At 35.1% G+C, this 24,868-nt stretch overlaps 1 protein-coding gene across 1 annotated transcript; it reads left to right on the top strand.

Moving 5' to 3' along the window:
* The first annotated feature begins 704 nt into the window (after nucleotides 1–704).
* On the top strand, nucleotides 705–19,156 carry LOC135224904 (uncharacterized). Its single transcript, XM_064264229.1, has 5 exons — nucleotides 705–792; nucleotides 13,113–13,343; nucleotides 14,400–14,506; nucleotides 18,294–18,453; nucleotides 18,965–19,156. Exons 1-5 carry the CDS (start codon nucleotides 760–762, stop codon nucleotides 19,154–19,156), a joined length of 723 nt encoding a protein of 240 aa, XP_064120299.1. The 5' UTR covers nucleotides 705–759.
* Nucleotides 19,157–24,868: the final 5,712 nt, after the last annotated feature.

Below are 24,868 nucleotides of genomic sequence, written 5' to 3'. Positions count from 1 at the left end.
CCTTTAACAGGATCCGACTTGGATTCTACCACACAAAAGGGATCACATATCCCAGTGGTAGATCCGAGAGTCTTTCAGCATCAGGTCACGTCCTAGCTGTAGCTCTCCAGGCAACGCAGACTCAGAGATAATATTCAATGAAGTCTTCTGCCTGAACAGGTAAGAACCAAGGTTATTTATATCCTACAACATCAGTTGTTTCTTATCTCTCCTTATTACTTTAGCTGTCTCTTACCCTCCACCAAGGGTGCCAATCAGCTAAGTATATATCTGGCAGGGAAGTTCATGTACAAAAATGATATTGTTAAACTACAATAAACAGTTTTGTACTACTACCTGGCAGATATATACGTCTAATGGCCCACCCAGCCTCCCCTCAGGAGACAGGTGAAAGAGAAAAGAAAAAAATCTGGCTGGAGAGATAGATTGGTTCATACGCCCGCCACCCAGCGGCGGGTAAGGTAGACCCACTGACCTACCTGTCGCGTGTGCCGCGAGATTTGAAATTCTGTCGGGAACGTCGGAGACTATAGCTAAGTATATATCTGCCAGGTAAGTATGTACAAAACTTTATTGTAGTTTAACAATATCATTTTAGGGAAGTGACAATATACTTTATCAGCTATGTGTCTGTTCACTGTTGTTTGAAGCCATATATCTGCAAAATTTCATTGCCTGTAAAAAGTCAGAAATATTTCTCCAATTTCAGGGCCTGTAGCAGCTCTGGAAGCGCCCACAGTTCTTGCACAAATTTTACTCATGTTGAGACACAGAGATACAAAATTTGCTGAGGTAAGTCCACACATTTTTTTTATATTGACATCACAGCTGCCAGAGTGTTGTTTGCTCCATGGTGACTATACTTTATCAAGCTAAGAAATTACAGTACCCATTTGGAGTCATTTCCCAGCATGGGTCTAAGGAAGAAACAAATTTGAGAATAGTTTCCTACTGGCTACATCAGGTAAGTTCACTCAGATGTTTCTGTTTTGAAAGCACAGGCAGTATGTGTTCATTCCAAGCCGTGTGTCTCTGATTGCAAATTGGTGCCTGGTGCGGGGGATGACTGTTGTGGTAGGTCATGCTAGTTCATTATTTACATCATCCTAACTTTCATGTCATTCCATCCTCTGGCATGCTTATAAATCCTTGGCTGTCTGAGGTATCTGTGTAGTTGTATGCAGTATATTTGTTACATGGGATTATCCTTTGCATTCAGATCTTTCAATATTATCCATGTGTAGTGCGGTATTTGCAGTTATTTCTAAAGTGTGTGTGTGTGTGTGTGTGTGAAGTTCAGTACTCACAATTCTCTGGAAGTTTTGGTCATATGTAACCAGATTGTGCAAGTGCTTTTTCTTTTTGAGTCTCATTTCATAATTTATTTATGACTTATTTTTTTGTTATTTTACCTTATTTGCTGTTATGTATCTTATTTATTTTACACCTTAGTATTTCTTTTTCATATTTCATTCTTTGCCTCAAAATTTCCTGGGCTGCCTTTCCTATTATGCCTTTGAGGGTTTTACTTTTCCAATTAAAGTTGCAGTTTGACTTTTGGTAATAATGAAAATAATAATTATTAAGATTATTGGGGCTGGGATATATTACTCAAAAAAGTGGTTTCATGCAAGCCCATTTTTCATAGTGTGTGCCTTTCTCCTTTTACCCATTCATTTTTTTTTTTTTATATGTTTCATGGAGTATGTGAAGCATTTGTTGTGATGTATGCAAGATTGAGCATGTACAGTAGAGCATCTGTTTTGAGTGGTACAGGTTTAGTTACGGGATTTCTACTTCCATAGGAGTAGTCAATCCAAAATTATAGTAAAAAAAAAAAAAAAAAAAAAAAAACAAAGATTCATTTTTAAAGAGTGACTCAGCTGTAGTATACTAGTATAGTATAATTTTCATGTTCATATAGTATCAATTTTATAGTACTGCACAGTATATGAATATGATTTTCTATCTTTTTTTTAGCTTCCTATGTATTAGATACAAACCATTTCATATATGTTCTCCCTCCCCATCACAATTCTCTGGGTTTATATGGAAAGCATAGATAAAGTTATTAAGGGTTGGTGGAACCTCTAGTGAGGCTGCCTTTCATGTTATTTAATTGGCATAGATAAGGTACTACTTTATAAATCAGTGATTTGCATTTATGAAACACTGATTTAAAATTTTTCAATAATTAACTTACCCAGTAACCCAGTAATTACAAAGCTATTAGTGTCACTCATTTGCATCAGTTTAGATTTAGATTTCGCAATAGTGACACTGATATTGTGTAGGTGACACCAGTCTCTCTCTCTCTCTCTCTCTCTCTCTCTCTCTCTCTCTCTCTCTCTCTCTCTCTCTCTCTCTCTCTCTCTTCTCTATCTCAGCGAGAGGTTTAGAAATGACATAGCAGGTCAGCTCATTCCATTTATGCGACGCCTGGTGATAACATCTGGTGTCTGCAGCAGTTGTTCATTTTTTGCCAGTTATTTACTTCGGTATCCAAGCCAAAAGCTTCAGGATGAGTTTTTTCCTTGTGTTGTTGTTCTTTACTGGAGTAATACATCAATATGTTCCATTTACAGTGAAATTCCAGTTTAATTGTTTTAAGGGCGCTGCGATCGGCGATTATTGAAGAATTTTCACATTTTAGTTGATGGATTTAGATGAGTTAATGACTAAATAGACATGTCCTGGAATATTGTTTAAAAAAGAAATTTGTTGTGGTGGTGGTTTTTTTTATCGCATTTGTTTACTGCATTTCCTGCCTGTGAGCGGCAGTGAACGACAAATTGTCGCACATTCAATGACTTGCCTATTATCCTAATAAAACTAACCATTTACTATGATATAGCTGGTTGTAAATTGAAGAAAATGTACCCCGACGTCAAAAGCGTCGAAGATAATATCCAGGCGTTCATCTGCTTCTTGTGATATCCAGGAAATCTCGAAGCATGAGAAGGCTCCATGTTCACAATAGTGGCCAGGAATTCCAAATGCAACAGATTCAAAACAACAGGGGGCAAACCAAACCGGCTTTAAAAGGACAGAAGCAAAGCACGTCCTCTCTTAAAGGCGGTAAGAAAATAACTAACGGGGTCACGAGTTGAAGAGGGGTATGTGGGTGGTTCCACATGACTCGTGACCAAGCACAGATGCCAATAGTCCCTTGCGTACACAATTATTTGAAACTTTACCAGTTTCCAGCTGGCGCTAAGTATTTATACTAAGTTTAAGACCTCAGGTTTGTTAGTAATGAAAAATACAAATTGATTCAAATTTGTCATGTTTTCAGATTTCAAGCTTTGTGAAAATTAATGTGACGCATTTCCTTTTCGGATTACAGTGGCCCCCCCGTATTTGTGGGGGATGCGTACCAGACCCCCCACGAATAGTTAGAATCCGCGAATGTTTGGAACCCCCCTCTAAAAATGCTTATAAACTCCTATCCTGAATGTGGAAACACCATAGTATCCCTAAAAAGACCATCCTACATCAAATATACGTAAAAATATCATTGTATTATGGTTCATATTAATCTTTGAAATATTATTGATACTGTTTTAAAGTAAATCTTACATTGTTCATATACGAAACAAACCTTTGGTCTTAACATTAGGATAATACTAGCGCCAAGCTGGAAACCGGTGGAATTAATAATAAACTTGTGGGATCCAGGGACTATTGGCATCTATACCAGGTCACGGGGTATGTAGTACCCAGAATGGCGTTGGCATCCCGTGACCCGACAGTCACACTCCTACTGCCTTTAAGATAGGACGTGATTACTTTCTATCTGTTTTAAAGCCGGTTTTAGTTTGCCCAATTTTATTAATTTTTCCCTTTTTACTTTTTTCTTTCTCTGGGTGTTCTCAGTATAAACAAGATTTAATGATATTTCTTTTAACTGTGTCATTATATGCATTAACCCTAACAGAACTACAAAAATATCCGTATAGTCCAAAACATGTAAAAAAACTAAAATATCTAATTTTGTGTTTTATATTATCTACAACTTTTTCCATTATGAAGGCATCAAGTTTAAATAAACCAAGACTTAAATTTAGAACATTTTCATAATTTGACCTGATGAAACAAGATTCAATATTCCTTTTAACTGTGTCATTACATGAGATTAAGGCTCTTGCTTGACTCCAGTTAATAGGATGATCTAAATCTCTCATAATGACGAATAATGCATTCGATATTTGCCCAGTTCTCACGGAATATTGGTGCTGTTTGAGACGTTGTGAAAGAGATTTACCGGTCTGTCCTTAATAGACTTTATCACACTTTTTGCAAGGAATTTCATATATGCAGCCTGGAAGATCTTTAGGAGAATTTTTGATTACTAAACTCTTGACATTAATATTACTGAAAACAACATTTATGTAAAAAAGCTTTAAAATTCTAGGAATATCTAAAAACCTTTCATCATAGGGTAATTTTAGAATGTTATGCTTACTAAATTCAAGTTTGTCATTAGTTGAGTAAAATGATTTTCTAGCTCTTTTCCATGCCACATCTACAAAAGTCCTTGGGTATTTAAGTTTCAATGCAATATCATAAATAGGGTCAAATCGGTTTAGGTTTGTGACCGTGTGATATCCGATAATCCTGGATTATCTCTTTTAATTTTTACCCTTTTGACAATTAACCGTCTGCTATTCTTGATCTTGCTGTGTACCTGAGACCTTTCTCTCCAATTTTATTTCATTCGCTCTTATTTCATTTGCTCCTTGACAATGTCTTAGTAAAGACGAAAGCGCTTGGATTTCTGACTATCATTTTCCTGTGGTATTCGCTTATATAATGAAGTCACGTGCATCTACTGTGACTTTTTAAGCATACATACATATACATGCTTAAAAAATCACAGTAGATGCACGTGACTTCATTAATAAGCGAATACCACGGGAAAATGATAGTCAGAAATCCAATCGCTTTCGTCTTTATTCATACATCGTCAAGGAGCTACTAAAGTACCAATTGAGAGGAAGGCCTCAGGTACAAAACAAGATCAGGAATACCAGATGGTTAATTATCAAAAGGGTAAAAATTAAAAGGGATAATCAGGAATATCGGATATCACACGGTCACAAACTTAAACAGATTCTGACCCTAACCGAAAATTACAAAGTATCTTTACAGTCAAAACATGTAAAAACTGAATATATTAATTTTGTTGCTTATATTTATCTACAACTTTTTTTCATTATGAAAGCATCAAGTTTAAATAAACCAAGACTTAAATTTAGAACATTTGTATTATTTGATTTGATAAAACAAGATTCAATGATATTCCTTTTAACTGTGTCATTACATGGGACTAAGGCTCTTGCTTGACTCCAGTTAATAGGATGGTCTAAATCTCTCATATGTACAAATAATGCATTCGATATTTGCCCAGTTCTCACAGAATATTGATGTTGCTTGAGACACTGTGAAAGAGATTTGCCCGTCTGTCCGTAATAGACTTTATCACTTTTTGCAAGGAATTTCATATATGCAGCCTGGAAGATCTTTAGGAGAATTTTTGATTACTAAACTCTTGACATTAAGGGGACCGTCCGCTATGGCGGATGACATGTCAATTTGAAAAAATAAAAAATCGAGTTATTACTTGTATCTATGCAGAAACATGCCGTGCATGCTTTCCAGAAGTTTCAGCCAATTATTTTCACAAATAATGAAGATATGGCGGTTTTTAAATGATGACGTCATCGTAACTGCGTCGTCTGTATGACTTGAGTTTGACAGAATCGTTTTGTGGTGTTTATTTTTGCATATATACAGCGATTTTTTAAGATTTTTTCAAAAATTCTCATACATCTGGTAGCAATGAAAGGTAGTGTGACACTGGGCGAGAAAGCGAGCTGCTCAGAGCGGTTATTTATAGGCGAGACTCGGAGAATGACTCAGTTACGCCACAGACGTCAAAGTGGTTACATGCGCGTAGGCACTTGCGTTTGGTTTTACTAGCTATTTACGTTGGTTTATAACTTCTTAGTGAACTTACAGCAATGCCGAAGTCACCTAAGATCAAGAAGGCTACTCAGCAACTATGGCTAGCAAAATTAGCGAAGGCCAGGAGTGTGCTGAAAGAAAAAACACGAAAATTAATTGTTTTCAGCTGCCCTCATTGTCTCATGTCTCGCCGTCAACATCATTATCTGGTGTCGGGCTGAGGGTACTAACACCACTTTTGAGGGGTTAGGACCACGATCCTTGATGTAGAAATCAACAATAAAAGTACAATAAAGTATTATAATAAGTGTTTTGACTTTTATAAGAAAAAAGCAAAAATTAACATAGCAAATCTTTGGGAGCTCATAACTCAAAAAACATACTTCATGCGCATGTCGGTAAAAATTACTCGTTTATTTATTATCCAATTTTTTTTTTAGAGAGAAAGATATCATTGGAAAGAGGAATAAAAAATATACCATAATTTTGTGTGACAGAATTTTGATATCTTTTTTTCTTTTTTTTTAGAATTTTTGAGTGTCTAGACTAAAAAAAAAAAAAAAAAAAAATCATAAAAAATTAAAAAATTAAAAAATCAAAATTCTGCCACACAGAATTCTTCTGTATATAAAGAAGTTTTTATGGTATGATTTCAATACAACTGATGTCATATTAGCGGAGAAAACTACAATGTAAATCAATGATTTTTGCTAATAAAACGAAAAGTTATTGATCAAATGACTTGAAATTTTTATATGATGAAGGTATTATATATATCTAAAACATATATGAAAATTATGTATTTTGCGTAATAAATAAAAAAAAATAGACATCATAGGCGGACGGTCCCCTTAATATTACTGAAAATAACATTTTATGTTAAAAAGCTTTAAAATTCTAGGAATATCTAAAACCTTTCATCATAAGGTAATTTTAGAATGTTATGCTTACTAAATTCAAGTTTGTCATTAGTGAATAAAATGTTTTTCTAGCTCTTTTCCATGCACATCTACAAAAGTCCTTGGGGTATTTAAGTTTCAATGTAATATCATTAATAGTTTTAATTTCAGCGTCAATAAACTGCGGGCTACAGACACGTAAAGCCCTTAGGAACATTCCAGAAAAAACAGAGAAGTTTAACATTTTGATGGTGATTGGAGTATAATGAACAAAGAGGCAATATTAGTTGATTTTCGAAAGACTGAAAAGGTGAAATTTCTATTCATTTCTATGGACAGTTACATCAAGAAAATTCAAATTACAATTTCTTTCTCCTCTTCAGTGAATTTTATAGAAGGACTAAATTATTGAGATTATTAGGATTTCCTGGAGGTTTTTGTGAACTGGCCAAATACAGAAGATATCATCCACGTACCTAAACCAAATAACTTTTTGGGGCAAAATTCTTGGTAAGAGTTTTGTCTCAAAAAATTCCATGTAAATATTGCTAAGGACAGGAGATAAGGGATTTCCCATAGCCATGCCAAACTTTTGTACAAAAAATTCCCCATTGAAACAAAATTTACTATCTTTGATACATAAACTTGTATGAGACTAATGAGATTTTGCTACACTTAAGGGAATGTCATGACGCTCTAATTCCTCTTCCCAAATATTCAAGTAAGTCATCTACAGGCACTTTTGTAAATAAAGAAACAACATGAAAACTAACCATATTAAAATCATAATTCAAAATTTAAACTATTCAATTTGTTTATAAAATCAACATTGTTTTAACATTCGTGTTAGAAATATTTCCTACCAAAGGAGTAAGAATTTTTACAAGCCATTTAGATAAATTATACATAACTGAGCCCACTGAACTAATGATTGGTCTGATAGGGTTATTGATTTTATGTACCCGTGAGATTTCTCCAGGCTTTTAAGAAAATTAAAGAAGATGAAACAGTTGAAGGCGTGACAAAAGCAGATAAATCTAATGCAGTGGTAATAATGAATAAAAGTGACTATATAAGTAAAAATAATGACATTGCTAAATGACACTGATACTTATACGAAACTGAGTCTGACCCTACACAGACAGTTAACTCCCATTTTAATAAACAAATTAAATCCATTTTGAAGGGCTTGGACCATTTAAGTTAAACAGTTTACACCGCAATGCGCCTCCTACCTTACATGTATGGTTTAGTCAAGACACATAAAATCAACAACCCTATCAGACCATCATTAGTTCAGGGGTGGGCTCAGTTATGTATAATTTATCTAAATGGCTTGTAAAATTCTTACTCCTTTGGTAGGAAATATTTTATAACACGAATGTTAAAAACAATGTTGATTTTATAAACAAATTGAATAGTTTTAAATTTGAATTATGATTTTAATATGGTTAGTTTTGAGTTGTCTCTTTATTTACAAAGTGCCTGTAGATGACTACTTGAATATTTGGAAGAGGAATTAGAGCGTCATGACATTCCCTTAAGTGTAGCAAATCTCATTAGTCTCATAAGGTTATGTATCAAAGATAGTAAATTTTGTTTCAATGGGAATTTTTTGTACAAAGTTTGGCATGGCTATGGGTAATCCCTTATCTCCTGTCCTTAGCAATATTTACATGGAATTTTGAGACAAACTCTTACCAAGAATTTTGCCCCAAAAAGTTATTTGGTTGGGTAGGTTACGTGGATGATATCTGGTTCTGTATTTGGCCAGTTTGCAAAACCTCCAGGAAATCCTTAATAATCTCAATAATTTGTAGTCCCTTCTATGAAATTTACTGTAGAGGAAGAAAAGAAAGAAATTGTAATTTGAATTTTCTTGATGTAACTGTCCATAGAAATGATAGAAATTTCACCTTTTCAGTCTTTCGAAAATCAACTAATATTGCCTCTTTTTGTTCATTACTACTCCAATCACCATCAAAATGTTAAATTCTCTGTTTTTTTCTGGAATGTTCCTAAGGGCTTTACGTGTCTGTAGCCCGGAGTTTATTGACGCTGAAAATTAAAACTATTTATGATATTGCATTGAAACTAAATACCCAAGGACTTTTGTAGATGTGCATGGAAAAGAGCTAGAAAAAACATTTTATTCAACTAATGACAAACTGAATTTAGTAAGCATAACATTCTAAAGGGATTTTGACGAAGGAAAAATCTATTTCTTTTTGGGTGATTGGCTCGTGTCGCCCTATGAAAGGATCCTTAATATCATTCGTTTCTAGGTAAAATAATCTAAAATTACCAGAGAAAAAACAAATAAGAAAATGTCAGTAAAACTGACTCGCTCACTCTTAAAAAGAAGTGTCGGTATGGTAATAGGGGCGAGTGGGGAACACTACCACGAGACAATCACCAATTAGAACTTCCAATCAGAATCCCCCCAAGAGAGAGCTGATACCAACGGGCGATGCAGCCGCTACTACTACTACTAGAGGACGCCACGGACAGCAGCGCCCCTAGCGGACATCCTTAATTTTTGTTTAGCGCTAGCGTCAAGACGCATTTTTCCTTGTGCTGTGTTATTACGGATTTATCTCATTTAATCTACCATGGAACGCTCTGCTATTGCAACGGCTAAGTTAAGTAACTCAAATAAGTAATGTTTTACCGCATTTTTATCTTCCGGGTACCTTATGATGAAAGGTTTTTAGATATTCCTAGAATTTTAAAGCTTTTTAACATAAATGTTATTTTCAGTAATATTAATGTCAAGAGTTTAGTAATCAAAAATTCTCCTAAAGATCTTCCAGGCTGCATATATGAAATTCCTTGCAAAAAGTGTGATAAAGTCTATTACGGACAGACGGGCAAATCTCTTTCACAGTGTCTCAAGCAACATCAATATTCTGTGAGAAACTGGGCAAATATCGAATGCATTATTTGTGGACATATGAGAGATTTAGACCATCCTATTAACTGGAGTCAAGCAAGAGCCTTAGTCCCATGTAATGACACAGTTAAAAGGAATATCATTGAATCTTGTTTTATCAAATCAACTAATACAAATGTTCTAAATTTAAGTCTTGGTTTATTTAAACTTGATGCTTTCATAATGGAAAAAGTTGTAGATAAATATAAGCAACAAAATTAATTATATTCAGTTTTTACATGTTTTGGACTGTAAAGATACTTTGTAATTTCGGTTAGGGTCAGATCTGTTTAAGTTGTGACCAGTGTGATATCCGATAATCCTGGATTATCCCTTTAATTTTTACCCTTTTGATAAATTAACCATCTGGTATTCCTGATCTTGTTTGTACCTGAGGCCTTCCTCTCCAATTGTACTTTAGTAGCTCCTTGACGATGTCTGAATAAAGACGAAAGCGCTTGGATTTCTGACTATCATTTTCCCGTGGTATTCGCTATTTATACATATACATATATATATACATATATATGTATGTAATATATATATATAATATATATATATATATATATATATATATATAGTATATATATATATATAATATATATATATATATATACTATACTTAACTTAACTCGAGTATAAAATGCCCAATAAATAAACTGGTTTTAGCTAAGGACTATTTTGGTGGTGGCTGACTTCCATCCTTGTCAAGTAATGAATGACAGAAGTTACATTGGCAAAATATATAGTGGGAGGTAATCTTAGGTGATGCCTGGGGTCACTGCTAAGCCAACTTTGGTTTTGTTAATTGTCTTAATCTGCTTCATCGTTGCCTTAAGGTAGATATTGTCTATATGATCAAAGTCCCAGTCTCCACTGGAAAGGTTGATACTATTATCTTGTTGCTGTTCTTTAGAAAGGTTGATCCTGTTATCTTGTTGGTTTATCAGTAAAGATTCTACCATCTGACATTTGTATCGACAAGCTGCTCATATAAAATTTGGATGAGTTCCAGTCCCCATGGTATGGTTTTGTGTTATTTATATGATTGGAAATTGTGGAACTAAATATGTTGTCCATAGTAGCTGAGCTTATGTTGAGTTAATCTTTTGGAGATGGATTTTCCTGTGAATCCATAGTATGACTTATCACAATCCCTGCAGGGGATTTCATAAACACATATGTATTTAGAAAATGGTTTCTGCTGAGTGTGATTTAAGGATTTCCCATGTGTATTCAGGTAAGTGAAAGTGAAAAGGTTGGGTTGGCCTAAGATTTGTGTGATCTCGTAAATTATCCATGTGAGGGATTAAGGGGACCGTCCGCTATGATGTCTATTTTTTTTATTTATTATGCAAAATACATAATTTTCATATATGTTTTCGATATATATAATACCTCATATATAAAAATTTCAAGTCATTTGATCAAAAACTTTTCGTTTTATTAGCTGTATTTGTACTTTTATTGTTGATTTCTACATCAAGGATCCTGGTCCTACCCCTATAAGTGGTGGTAATACCCTCAGCGTGACACCAGATAATGATGTTGACGGCGAGACATGAGACAATGAGGGCAGCTGAAAACAATTAATTTTCGTGTTTTTCTTTCAGCACACTCCTGGCCTTCGCTAATTTTGCTAGCCATAGTTGCTGAGTAGCCTTCTTGATCTTAGGTAACTTAGGCATTGCTATAAGTTCACTAAGAAGTTATAAAAAACAACATAAATAGCTAGTAAACCAAACGCAAGTGCCTACGTCGTGTAAACTGCTTTGACGTCTGTGGCGTAACTGAGTCATTCTCCGAGTCTCGCCTATAAATAACCGCTCTGAGCAGCTCGCTTCTCACCCAGTGTCACAGTACCTTTCATTGCTACCAGATGTATGAGAATTTCGAAAAAAAAATCTTAAAAAAATCGCTGTATCTATTGTGCCCCAAAAATTAAACTACGCAAAAAACGATTCTGTCAAAATGCAAGGTCGGGTGCCAGACGACGCAGTTACGATGGCGTCATCATTTAAAAAACCGCTATATCCTTCATTATTTGTGAAAATAATTGGTTGAAACTTCCTTGGAAAGCATGCACGGCATGTTTCTGCATAGATACAAGTAATAACTCGATTTTTTATTTTTTCAAGTTGACATGTCATCCGCCATAGCGGACGGTCCCTTTAAGATTTTGTTTGTGTATTTTTCCTTTTCTTTGTTTTCTGTGGCTTTTGTAAAAAATGCTCATTGCTATATGTATGGCTTTTTTTTTTCTATATGTGCTTGGGAAAAAATTTAACAAAGATAAGTTGATTTATGATTGTTTCAAGTTTTTTGTGTGTTTCAAGTTCTTTGTGAAGAAATCTGGGGAGCAAAATTCTCAGGGCTCTAAGAAATAAGTTACTTGCAATGCCCGAGTTTAAACTGAAATGTTCATGATAGCTATGAAAATGTATGTATGAAAGTGAGAATGTCGCTCTCCTGAAGACAATGAATTTGTAGTTGTTATTAGTTCTGATGATTAAGACATCTAAAAAGGGGATTTGGTCATTGTTTTCCCATTCTACTTTAAATTTTATGCTCAGGACTAGGAATTTGATGTCTGTTCAGTCCTGTGTTAGCAAACTTATATATGGAGTATTTCAAAACAGTAATTGGGGTTGTCCATCAATATCACGTCCACTTTGTATTGTCCAGCAATATCTTGTCCACTTGGGATACTCAAATCGAACTCTATAAACACTTCACCGTTAAGCAATTCATCCTCTCTGCATTTCTCTCTCTACCTCCGTACTAAATCTCCTCTGGTTTTGGACAGTGCACTCCTTTTAATATGTGATTCCATTACTGTCTCCAAGAGAGGGGGAATCTAAGTGAAGGTGGGCAGCCAAGTGAAGGGGAGCACAATTTGCTCAATCTTCCCTGTCTGTCAAACTGCATTAAAAAAAAAAAAAAAAAAAGACCAAACATTAATCAAACAATCCCTCACCCACAAGACATGAAACATAATGACAAGAAAAGAATTAAATCCTAAAAACTAGTTTCAAAATTGCCTAACTTAATAAAAAAAAAAAATGAGATATTTAATCCCAATTTTTTCATTCTACCACATTTCATTCCTAACCGGGGCGAGAGTGGTGTCACCTACACAATATTGGTGTCGCTGCCACAAAAATTGAATGTAAACTGCTGCGAATTAGTGAAACTAATAGTTATGTAATTACTGGGTAAGTATAATTAAAACTTTGTTCTATTATAAAAGCTGTCATATTTATAAAATTTATTGAGAAAATTATTTGGATTTTATAAAATATCATTTATTTCAGGACGATTTAGGATTAGCAAATGCAAGCAAGCCACAACCGGAAAGTAACAACCCTGAACATGAATTAAAGAGAATAGAGGAAATATTCATCTTGTCCACATTTTCTTGTGATATCCCAAAGATGTCGAATTGTTTGAAAGAGGAAACAAGAAAAGTGACTAACAGTGAACTAAAAATTGTTGCTGAAGAAGAAAAGAAAATAATTGACCATGTGTCTGTATTCATGAGTCAGGTTAGTATCACTTTCTAATACTGAATTATATGCTATATAGTAGTGTGTAGACATTCTCCAGGTTGTGAATGTCTTGGTGCAACTTGAGGTTTGGAGAAAATTATGTATTTTGGTAACTGAGCTTGGAATATAAAACAGGTTGATACTCGTTAGGTGGTCAGTAAGGAATATGTGGCTGGAAAAAGAATGGAGTTTGCCAGTATGTCTTGCAGGGGTCAAGGGGAAAAGAATGGCAGTTGATATTTGTTGCAGATGCTCAAAAGCTGGGTTAACTGTGTATCTGAGGGCTAGAAACACTTAACAGCAACAAAGATGAGTTTTCACAGCCAGTAACCAAAGACAAACCACAAACATAGATGGTAGTGCACACTTCACCAGTTACGGGCAAGACAGAGTGGAAAAGACCCTTGGGTAGTTGTAGCATTGAGCATCACAAGCATTGTATTTCATGAATGGATAACTCAAAAGAGGAAGTTTTACAGCTGAAGCATTATTTAAATTGCCATCCCTGTAATGTTGTCCATTTCATGCTCCTGCAGTTAGAGGATGCTGTCATAGTTGGTGTGGTCTATGAGATATTGTTTCAGTCACCACCTCTAATCATTTCACGTATCTTTTTTTTCCTGGACTTTCAGTAAGAGTTGGCAGCCTTTATTATATGACTTAGGGCTGCTTTTTCTCAATTCACTGGGGAGTTTGGAGTTGATATTCAGTACATTCTTCAAGAGTGTGAGAAGATCCAGTCAAGGGGAATGAGACTCATAGAGTAGGTCCTTCATTAGTGTGATGAGCTATGGTACTACTTATGAAGTAGTTTAGGGAAACCATCGAGTTCCTTTTTTAAAATTTTCATAGAGGTCATATGAAGGCTTTTTTAATTGAGAAATGAAAATTAGAGCAAGTTAAGAGGTAAGAGACTACAGGGAAATAGAGGAAGGCAAAAAGTAATGCAGTTGGCCTTTGATTTTCTTTACCATTGTACTGTACCTCAACTATTAAAAACAATGTTTCACATTTTTCCTCATGTTTGATGACAGTAAACTTTAATTATTGCAGGTCATGGAAATTGAAGATAAAAATGCTGTGACTGTGGAAACTTTGTATGTTGTTGTTGAAGCACTGCAACTGCTGTTACTCCTCTGTCTCCACATACCAGATCAAAGGTAGCGTAGTAAAGATTATTGCACAATCAAATCAAAAGTAGATTGAGTAAAAGTATGCAGATCCTCAGGATTATTGTTACATCACTCAATATTTTTGTTATTTTAAATCCTGTTATTACGAGTGAAACGTAGACATTACTGGAAACAGGCTCATTTTTGGTGGCCTGGCCTGGCCCTAACACTATTCAAATGCTAATCTCACCAAAAGTATTGAACATAAAGGAAAATTCTTTCAGCAGATAAAACCTTACATCTTTAAATTTCATCCCTTATAAGATTTAATTTTAAAATATCATAAATTCACATTTAAATGATGTGTTATATTGCATTATAATTTTCTCAAAATTGATGATTTCAGCACCAAATTCGATACAGGCATTCCCCAGTTATCGGCAGGGTGCTGATAAGTGAAAACTGCCATTAACCATAACTCTGCGTGCTTACGGCACCAAATTTCAGTTAATAGCGGCTGTGTTAGGTATGTTATGACACCATAACTATTAACGGCACTTTATAGTGCCAATAACTGAAACTTGGTCTGTTATGACGCCATAAATCGGCGATTTTTTGGCGCTAGACAAGCGGCATAAAACCAGATTGCCATTAACTGAGTCCCTCGATAACCTGGGACTGCGTGTAGTTGTTCATATACGAAATAAACCCTCGGTCTTGACATTAGGAGAAATCTTCTAGCGCCAGCTGGAAAACTAGTAAAATTAATACAAAATTGTGTAAGCAAGGAACTTTTGGCACCTGTGCTTGATCACAAAGTCTGTGGGATCTCCCACAATGCCTTTGGCATTTCATGACTATATCAGTTACTTTCTTACTGTCTTTAAGAGAGGATACGTTTGCACTCCATCCTTTTAAAGCCGGTTTAATTTGTGTGTGTGTGATTCCTGTTGGTTTGTACCAGTATCTGGATATCGTGGATCATTTTACCTCCCCATCCAAGGTTTCTATGGGATCTCACAGGAAACAGGAAATCCCTAGATATTGGTGGGTTTTCTTGTTTGATATTTTTAACATGTAGTAGGTGCAGAGAAAATGTACTATGTACAAATACTAATCTATGCTCTCATGCCATTTTTGGTTGGTGAAACAATGGAAAAAGTTTTATGAGAAGGGTCAATACAGGAGAAAGGAGACGCCGCCATCTTTGGATGTCAAAATGCCTTCTTCTTCCTGTGTTCTGCCTAATCGTGATGTGTTTCTCCGCCTTTGCTAAATGCAAAGGCGGGTTCATCTGATGATTCGTTTTTGAATGCATCAAGAAGGGTTTTGGGAGGTTTCATACCTAATTATGTTCCATCCTATTCCCCGCAGGGAGGGGGAGTCATCACCATCTTTGCCGTATGTTTCAGCTACGGATGCACACAGAATGGAGGATATGTGGGCGGCGTTAGGCCTATCAGGGGTACAACCTTGCATGGTTTGTTGACCCACATGGCGTCACGCTTCCCTCCATTGCCTCCTTGATGGGTGTCCCTTCTACCCCTGATGTCCAATTTATGGGGGCGAATGCCACAATGTCTCTAGAGACATATATGATTCCAACACCACAGCATTTTGGATCTTACTTTGCTGTTCCAGGGTTACCAGTATCAGCCCTGCATTTTCCATCAAGTGCAATGACGTCACAGCCTCCTTCCACCCTTGTTGTTCGGTGTTGATAAATACAACTACGCTTTCAGATTCGTGGCACACACTTGTTTTATGGAGAAATTGCAAGCATTAGAAGACGAAAATTAATAAGACATGTAGAAGAAAAAATGCAAGTCGTCTACTTTTATTTCTTCCTCTTCTAGAACAGTCATTGCAAGCTTCGATGACATCAGTGTGTTTGCTCCAATTAAATGTTGGAGGATAAGGGACTTCGTGGCTGATCCTCGTGCCAAGAGGAGAAGATTAATTTTCTCTTCATCTTCAAGCCTGTTAAAAAGAAAGCTTAAGAAGTAGTTGTTAGCGCTGAAACAAAGAATGACGGCCATCATTCTAATGTGTCATCATGGCCAAAGAAATCGATGGACATTGGTGTGGAAGCTGCTGTGAGTGCGGTTGGAACAGTGACAGTGGGGATTCATCGCTCTACAAAAGATGGTAATCAGGTCCCAGTATATCCTTAAGACCATTTAAGATGAGGAGAAAGGACGACAAAACACCAATTAAAAGATAGAATAATACAGCATTGGGAGTTTCTCCATTGAATGAGGGAGTTCATTCTTTTAATAGACTGAACAATAGTGAAGTTGTTTGCCCCTGGGCTTGAAGTTTGCGATCAGGATCCCAACGGCCAGAGTTGACACCCTTGGAAATGTTTATGACAGACACGCAACTTCACAGGAACTGTCAGCCTGGAGGAGTAGGCCACTTTCTCGTTCTCGATCAAGGAGCAGTGAAAGGTATCGACAGTCACGTTCCCCTAGCCAAATGGAACTCCATTCATACATTTCTTTTGTAAATTATCAAAGTTTGGTTTAAAAATTGCAGCTACTTTATTTATAAATGTAGTAAATTAAATTAATTATGTATGTGTGTTTTTGACAGTTTCAGACATGCTTTTGCCTCCAAAATTCGTAGTTCTCAGTCATGTTTGACTTAAGAGCATTGTTGTTTACTAAAGGCCAATATTTCCGTGGTAGTATGTTATAGCCAAACTAAAACTTCCTATTTCGTTAGTTAAAACTCTAGAAAAACACACTAAAAATGTTCTTACCTGGTTTTTTTTAATAGTTTTATCACAAAAAGTGCATTGAATGATGAAATTGATAAAAAAAAACAGGAATTTGTGGCTATTTCTCATAAAAAATTACTGCGAATAGGCGAATTTTTCATGAATAATGGGAGTATATGTTCCAGAGAGAAATCTGCGAATACGTGAGGCTCAAATACAGGGGTTCACTGAACATTCATGGGTATCTACTTCTAACAGGTATTACTCCGCCAATAGTGACTTTACAGGCGTTGAGCATTTGTTGTGATGTTTTACCATATATTTTTCATAAGGGAATACAAAATTTTTGTTGTAATGGTTAGCTTTGCCAAACAAAATCTTACATCAGATGATTGAGTTTATGTAATTTATAATTTGTGGGTTGTCTTATAAAGCAAACATACCTTTAAACCTACAATTTTACATATAAAATGGGGGCATCATCGTATGCTCAGGGTTGCCTTTTATGCTGGCATATACGGTACTAAAAAATATGTAGTAAAAGGATAGTTGAGTGAAAAATTAAAAAAAATAAGATCATTGGTTTTTCCAAAGTAAACTGCAGATAGCAAAGCAATTATAAATTCAATAAGAGGAACATAAACTTATAAACCCAAATAATATATTTTTCAGTCTTTAAAAGGACGGAAGCAAAGCACGCCCTCTCTTAAAGGTGGTAAGAGAATAACTAACTCGGTCACAGGTTAAAGAGGGATATGTGGATGGCTCTACATGACTTGTGACCATGCACAAATGCCAGTAGTCCCTTGCGTACACAATTTTTTAACTTTACCGGTTTCTGGCTGGTGCCAGAATATTTATCCTAAAGTTAAGACAGAGGGTTTGTTACTTATGGAAAATACAAATTGATTATAAAATTTTTTTTTTTTTTTTTGGTGGTCTTGGAAGGGTGGAAATGATTGGGTTACAGGGTGGCTTTTGTTTGGCTAAAATGGATGATGTATAATCATTTAAACAAGAAATGATGACCTAACAATAGGAACTAATAGTTAAATCAGACCGATGATGGTGACACCGGTAACAGTTAATTTAATATTCAGTGATCTTTTTCAGGCTGACACAGCTTACAAAACTTGCGTTGGAGCTGATTACTGTTGGAGTGCAGAAACTACACCGTAGCTCAGAAATTTCAAGGTGGATTTCTTTATTTCAGCTATTTTCCAAATTGCATAACTTGTACTCTCAAGCACATACTTGGGCAAAGTGCTGTAAGGTAGGTGTTTTATTTTTGATGCAAGGGAATTTTTACATATGTATATTGTTCTCTGTTTATAATGGTGATAGAAATATAGGTTTCCATTTTTATCGCCTTAGTGACAGTTGTTGTACAGTTATATTATCCACAATTGCAATAGCATGGTGATTTGGTTCAAATAATATCTTGTTCCGTAATCTCAGTAACATTTAATGAGATCGTAAAGATTTAAAATTGATCTATCTATTTTAAAGAGTTTAATGCAACTAGTGTGTCCTACCTTAAAACTAGTGGAAGTCACTCTAATGAATTGTTCCTCATTGAGACCTGAAAAAACATACAGGGATTAGATTTTAAGGAATAACTGAGGGAAGTGTTTCAGATAATATATATATCAAAGGGAATCTAACAAGACTTGATTTTCATGATGCTCTTCAGTTACTTGTATTGGAGAAGTTAGGAAAAACTCCAGATCATTTATTCTGATAGCTATAAAGATATATATTTTTCAAGTTTCTTTATCTTTCAGGAGAAAACTATGGATGGTTATGGAATACAAGTGCTACAAATGTTAATATCTCACACACCAAGACCTCTCTTCTCAGTAGTTGTGGAATGTGCAAAAGCCAGAAAAGACCATATCTTGAATCTTAGCAGATCAGGAAGTACTCAGAGTGACACGTTTAGACGAGAGAGTTCATCCAGAGGTAGGATAGTATAGTAGACCTAAATTATATATGTTCAGTGTAGATATATTATTATTATTAACCCTCTTACGCCGAAGCCCTAAAAATCAAAACCTCTCCCGTATGCCGGCGCCGGTTTGGAGTGAGCGCGGAAGCGGAGAAAATAATTTTTTCAAAAAATCACAGCGAGCTTAGTTTTGAAGATTAAAGAGTTCATTTTTGGTTTCTCATTTTTTTTTTCATTGCCTGAAGTTTAGTATGGCAATCATCAGAAATGAAAAATAATTATCAGTTATCATATGTAAATAATGCGATATATGGTAGCGAAAAAAAAAAACTTCATAGATAATTGTATTCAAATCACGCTGTGCAAAAAACGGTCAAAGCTAACGAGTTACTTTTTTTGTTGTTGTATTGTACACTAAATTGCAATCATTTTGATATATATAATACATAGTAAAACAATAAAAGCAATACCGGAAAAATATTATCACAAAATGATCTACGAATTCGTAACGCGCGGACGTAAAAAAATAAAAAAATGTTATTTCAAAAATTCACGAATTCTAAATATTGTTCTAGAGACTTCGAATTGTTTCAAAATTAAGACAAATGATTGAATATTACGATACTGTAGAGTTTTAGATTAGAATTGCAGATTTCGACCATTTCGGACGAGTTAAATTTGACGAATGTAGAAATTTTTATATATATATTTTTTATATGCACATATTTAGGAGATGGAAAAAGCTACAACCTTCAATTATTTTTTATTGTATTCTTCATGAATTTGCGCACATTTTGATATAGGAAACTATAAAACAGCTAATATGAAAAGGAGCAAATATTAGGATAATGCAATGTACGTATTTCGGAGACTTGCGGCCGCGAATCGTCGCGCGGAGTGAAGGAAAATAAATCTATTTTTCAAAAAATTAACCATAAATCACAATATTGTTCTAGAGACTTCAAATTTGTTTCAAAATGAAGAAAAATGACGGAATATTACTAGGCCGTAAGAGTTTTAGCGTACAATTGCGTTTTTCAACTATTTCGGTAGAGTCAAATTGACCAACCGAACGTGGTTTTTTTTCGATTTATCGTGATTTATATGCAAATATTTCCAAAAAAAGAGAAAAGCTACAACCTTCAATCATTTTTTAGTTGTATTCTACATGAAATTGCGCACATTTTCATATATAAAACTTTATGTAACAGCTAATTTTAAATGGTGCAAACATTTCGACAATCGCACAAAAAAATGGATTTTTTCGGAAGAGTTACCGCCGCGGACATAAGGAAAATGTTTTTTTTTTCATAAATTCACCATAAATCGAAAATATTGTGCTAGGAGACTTCAAAGTTGTTGCAAAATGAAGGTAAATGATTGAATATTACTAGAATATAAGAGTTTTAGACAAAAATTACAATTGCTTTTTTTTTCGACCATTTCGGTATAGTCAAAGTTGATCGAAAGTTGAAATTTTGCACTTAACGTTATTTATATGAAAATATTTCGAAACTGATAAAAGCTACAACCATGGGTTGTTTTTTGTTGTATTGTGCATTTTAGCTTACAATTGCGTTTCTCGACCATTTCGGTAGAGTCAAAGTTGACTGAAGGTTGAATTTTTGCACTTATCGTTATTTATATGAAAATATTTCAAAACTGATAAAAGCTACAATCATGTATTTTTTTGTTGTATTTTACATGAAATTGCGCACATTTCATATATAATACTTCATGTAAAGGATAATTTAAAATGGTGCAAAAATTATGTCAAAGTGACGAAATCAAAATTTTTGAGATGTGTCCTTGATACTTTTTAGTGCGAATAAGAAGAATTCGCGCTTGCGCGCCTGCGTAACGATTGTAAACAAAACAACGCCTGATCCGTTAAACTCCCAGCATTCCCCCAAGGCGCGTGATTCAAAAGTTTTCGGCTGGTAGGCCTATAAGTATTTTTCCGCGAATTTAAAAAAAAACTTGTGAGCCGACGTATGATACGTCCAATCGGCATACGGGAGACATTTTGACTCGACGTTTAATACGTCCAATCGGCGTAAGAGGGTTAATAGGGCTTAGTTTTTCCAGACCTCTGAGTCTTAAGTAGACTCTTCTCAGGCTGGTTCAATGTAGATATAAAATACTCTAGATATACTGTATATACTAGTGTAACATGCAATCTTGCGCATCATGCGATGCCCAAATTTTCACTCTTAAAAATTATTTTACCATTCATCTCGTGTACATATGCTAGTTCATTAATTGAGACTAAATTACAAATGACTAACCTCTTTCCCTCCATCTCTTTATGTATCCCATCTTCTAGTTAAGTTAAAAAGTAAAAGAGAATGCTAAAAGTATTGCTAGTAACATTATACTTGTGTAAATGCATACAGCCATAAACAACCAAACAAGAAACAGCTGCTTTGCAATGAACAACCAAATTGGATAACAAGAGAGTTTTTGTTTGCATTTCAGCCATCGTATGATACTAAAAAATTTACCGTTAGTTTTGTTACAAATGACGTTAAGTAGAATATGACTGATATAGTTATAGTCACAATACCCTCATTCGCTGTGGAGAAAAGATTAACAAGGAAACATACTGCTAAATTTAAGCTGCAGGTTGTAGCTGAAGCTGAGAAAACAATGTTCATGCTGCTAACTGCTATTATCATGCATTGGCAGCGTGGATGAAATTCCCATAAAATTTGAGAGAGACATGTTGCAATCAGAACTATTGGGCATGAAAGAATACATTTTACTGTTTTCGCTCTGATAAAAGATAAATACGTAAAGCTTGTATTATGATGAAATCAATTGAAAATAGCAAATGGAACCTGTTGATTTTTTTATGCAATAAACATGCCCCAAGCACCATCTAGTAATGAAAAAATAACAAAGTTTAGTTCACAATGATATGTATTCAAGTCATATTTCAACTTGAAAACACTTAGTATAACGTAAAATAACTTTGTCCCATGTAAATAGAGGATTATCTAGAGATTCATTTACACTAACTAGAAGCAAGAAAATCACCCTGATTTGAGTTCAGTATGGCGAAATAAACTTACCTTGTAATCTGCGTCAGCTGATTTCCAAACCAGAACATTGATTCCTGTGTTTGTATTTTACTATACAATAGTAGTATGAAAATAGATATTATTGGATACAGAACATTGATTCCTGTGTTTGTATTTTTCAATACAATAGTAGTATGAAAATAGATATTATTGGATACAGTGAAGTAAAGCATAACTTTTTCAAAGATCCGTGGAAAAGATGCATATTCGTTATGTTTGTATTTTATAATATGATACTAATAATGTGAATATTTCATATGCTAAATTTATATCATGTATGATGCAACCCCTTTGAAATTAGCTTCAAGATTAGGTCTTCAAAAGTCACATAATACACAATTACTATATATATTGTAGATTGAATAACCGTAAGTGTATACAAATTTTGTGTGTATATGTACTGATCTAAATTGATTTATAACCATTAAGAAGGTAACATTTATCTTCTATATTCATTTACTACCATTTTGTCAACATTTGAACAACATAATGGCAGCTTTTGTTCTTGCACGGAACATACCTTTGGTCTTAACAATAGGATAATCATGCGCCAGCTGGAAACCAGTCAAAAACAATCAAAGATTGTAAAGCAAGAAATATGTGGCATTTGGCAACTCATGCGTATATGAGGTGGAAGCTGGTCACCAACCAGGCATAGAACCCTGTGATGTGTCCGTCTTTCTTTGACTGTTCTTGGAGAGTAGTTGCTAACACTCTTCTCCCAAGCCGGTTGCTTTGTTTGCCCATGATATTTTTGTTTCATTGTATTTGTGTGTGTGCTTAGTTGTTATCATGGAGTCCTCCAATTCTTCTAGGCCTCATCAAAGCATGTGCCTGGGCATTCAGGGATATCTGTTTTCCAGGTTTTTGACTGCTACCATTACAGATCCCCATACGGCATACAGTAGGTGCTGATCTAATTTTTGTACCATTACTAATCCTTGCCTGGAATGTTGTTCCTAGCTTATTGTCACAGTGGAGAGCGTTCTACAGGAAGAGGACCATCGTAGTGTTTCTGCTTGCCCTTCCTAGGAGGGTTTTTTACCTCCTCATTTGGAAAGTTCAGCTTCAGCATCCCCTTCTGCTTCGGTTGTACTGCTGTCTCCTTCCTTTACTTCCATCGATTTGTCGGTTTAAGTATCGGGAGTTGCACAGGATCAGATGTCATATTTAATAAATGAGAGAGTAAAGAACATGCTTTTCACCATTTACATGTTAAAAACTAAATGTTGCTGAAAGAAAATCGGGTACAGTATGTAATAGTTGTCATTGCTTCAATACAAGTTTCAAACATAACAGATGGAAGCCTGACTAGTACATACTGGCCAGGCTTCCACTCTGATAAACAGTAGTGCCTGAGGTTAAGAAATTAATCCGTTCCAAAGCGGCCTTCGTAACCTGATTTTTTCGTATCCAGAACTACATTTTACATGTAAATCTCCAAATTTACATGTTAAAAACTAAATGTTGCTGAAAGAAAATCGGGTACAGTATGTAATAGTTGTCATTGCTTCAATACAAGTTTCAAACATAACAGATGGAAGCCTGACTAGTACATACTGGCCAGGCTTCCACTCTGATTAACAGTAGTGCCTGAGGTTAAGAAATTAATCCGTTCCAAAGCGGCCTTCGTAACCTGATTTTTTCGTATCCAGAACTACATTTTACATGTAAATCTCCAAATTCATTCCAAGCCCTACAAAAAGACCACAGTAAATTTTATAAAGCTTAATTGACCAATAAGCAATGAAATACAACAGTTTGGACCATTCAATACCTAACATAACTGTTACTGTACCTGTAAATACAGTGTATTAGTGTACAGGATACAAGAAATACTGCGCGTACATGTATGTGCGTATGTAATAAAATGTGAAACCTTACCTTTAGAGTGAGGCGATGTCCTAAAGTGGCGACAGAGGAGGAGGACAAACAGGAGAAAACATGAACACTTAACTTTACGAAACAAATTAAAAAATGGCAGAAAACATTAACGCTAAACTTAACAAAACACATTAACAAATGGCAGAAAACATGAATACTTCTTGATTATCTCCATCTTCATCTCCATAGAAAGCATCCTCTTCTTTCCGTGAACTTCAGGAACATTCTTGGGACCCATGGCTAATAACGTAAGTAATTAAGTTGACACACAACACGATAAAGTAACTTACAGTACAACGAAAGTGAAATCACTAACACGAATTTACGTTAACAAACGAAATCTATGTAAACGAAAGAATTCCATGTATGTAAGATAACGCTGCCGAAACAAAATGGTTGAGGAACTCCCTTACGTAGATGCATGAAGGGATAGATGCTGACCAATAGGAGAGCAGGATCTTCCGGCAGTAACTAGCATCAGGAACCAATGGGAGAGCAGGAGGATGGTGGCGAGTCTACTGAGTTGGTGGCATGCTAGTTTTAAAATTGTTCTCGGCGGCCCTGGCAAATCTCAGACTTTATATACACCCTTTTGCAACCTGAATTATTTTCGTACACAGAAGCAAAAAAAACCTTCGTCTTTGCTTTCGTAACCTCGATTTTTCGTACGTAGGAACTGTATGACTATTTGAAATTTGTATTAGTTCATACACAGAAAAAACCTTTGATCTTAACATTAGAATAAATCTTCTGGTGCCAGCTGCAAACCAGTT

The sequence above is a fragment of the Macrobrachium nipponense genome, chromosome 12 (genome assembly GCF_015104395.2).
Source record: "Macrobrachium nipponense isolate FS-2020 chromosome 12, ASM1510439v2, whole genome shotgun sequence".
NCBI classification, from domain to species: domain Eukaryota; kingdom Metazoa; phylum Arthropoda; class Malacostraca; order Decapoda; family Palaemonidae; genus Macrobrachium; species Macrobrachium nipponense.
This window is presented reverse-complemented; position numbering and strand designations above follow the sequence as displayed.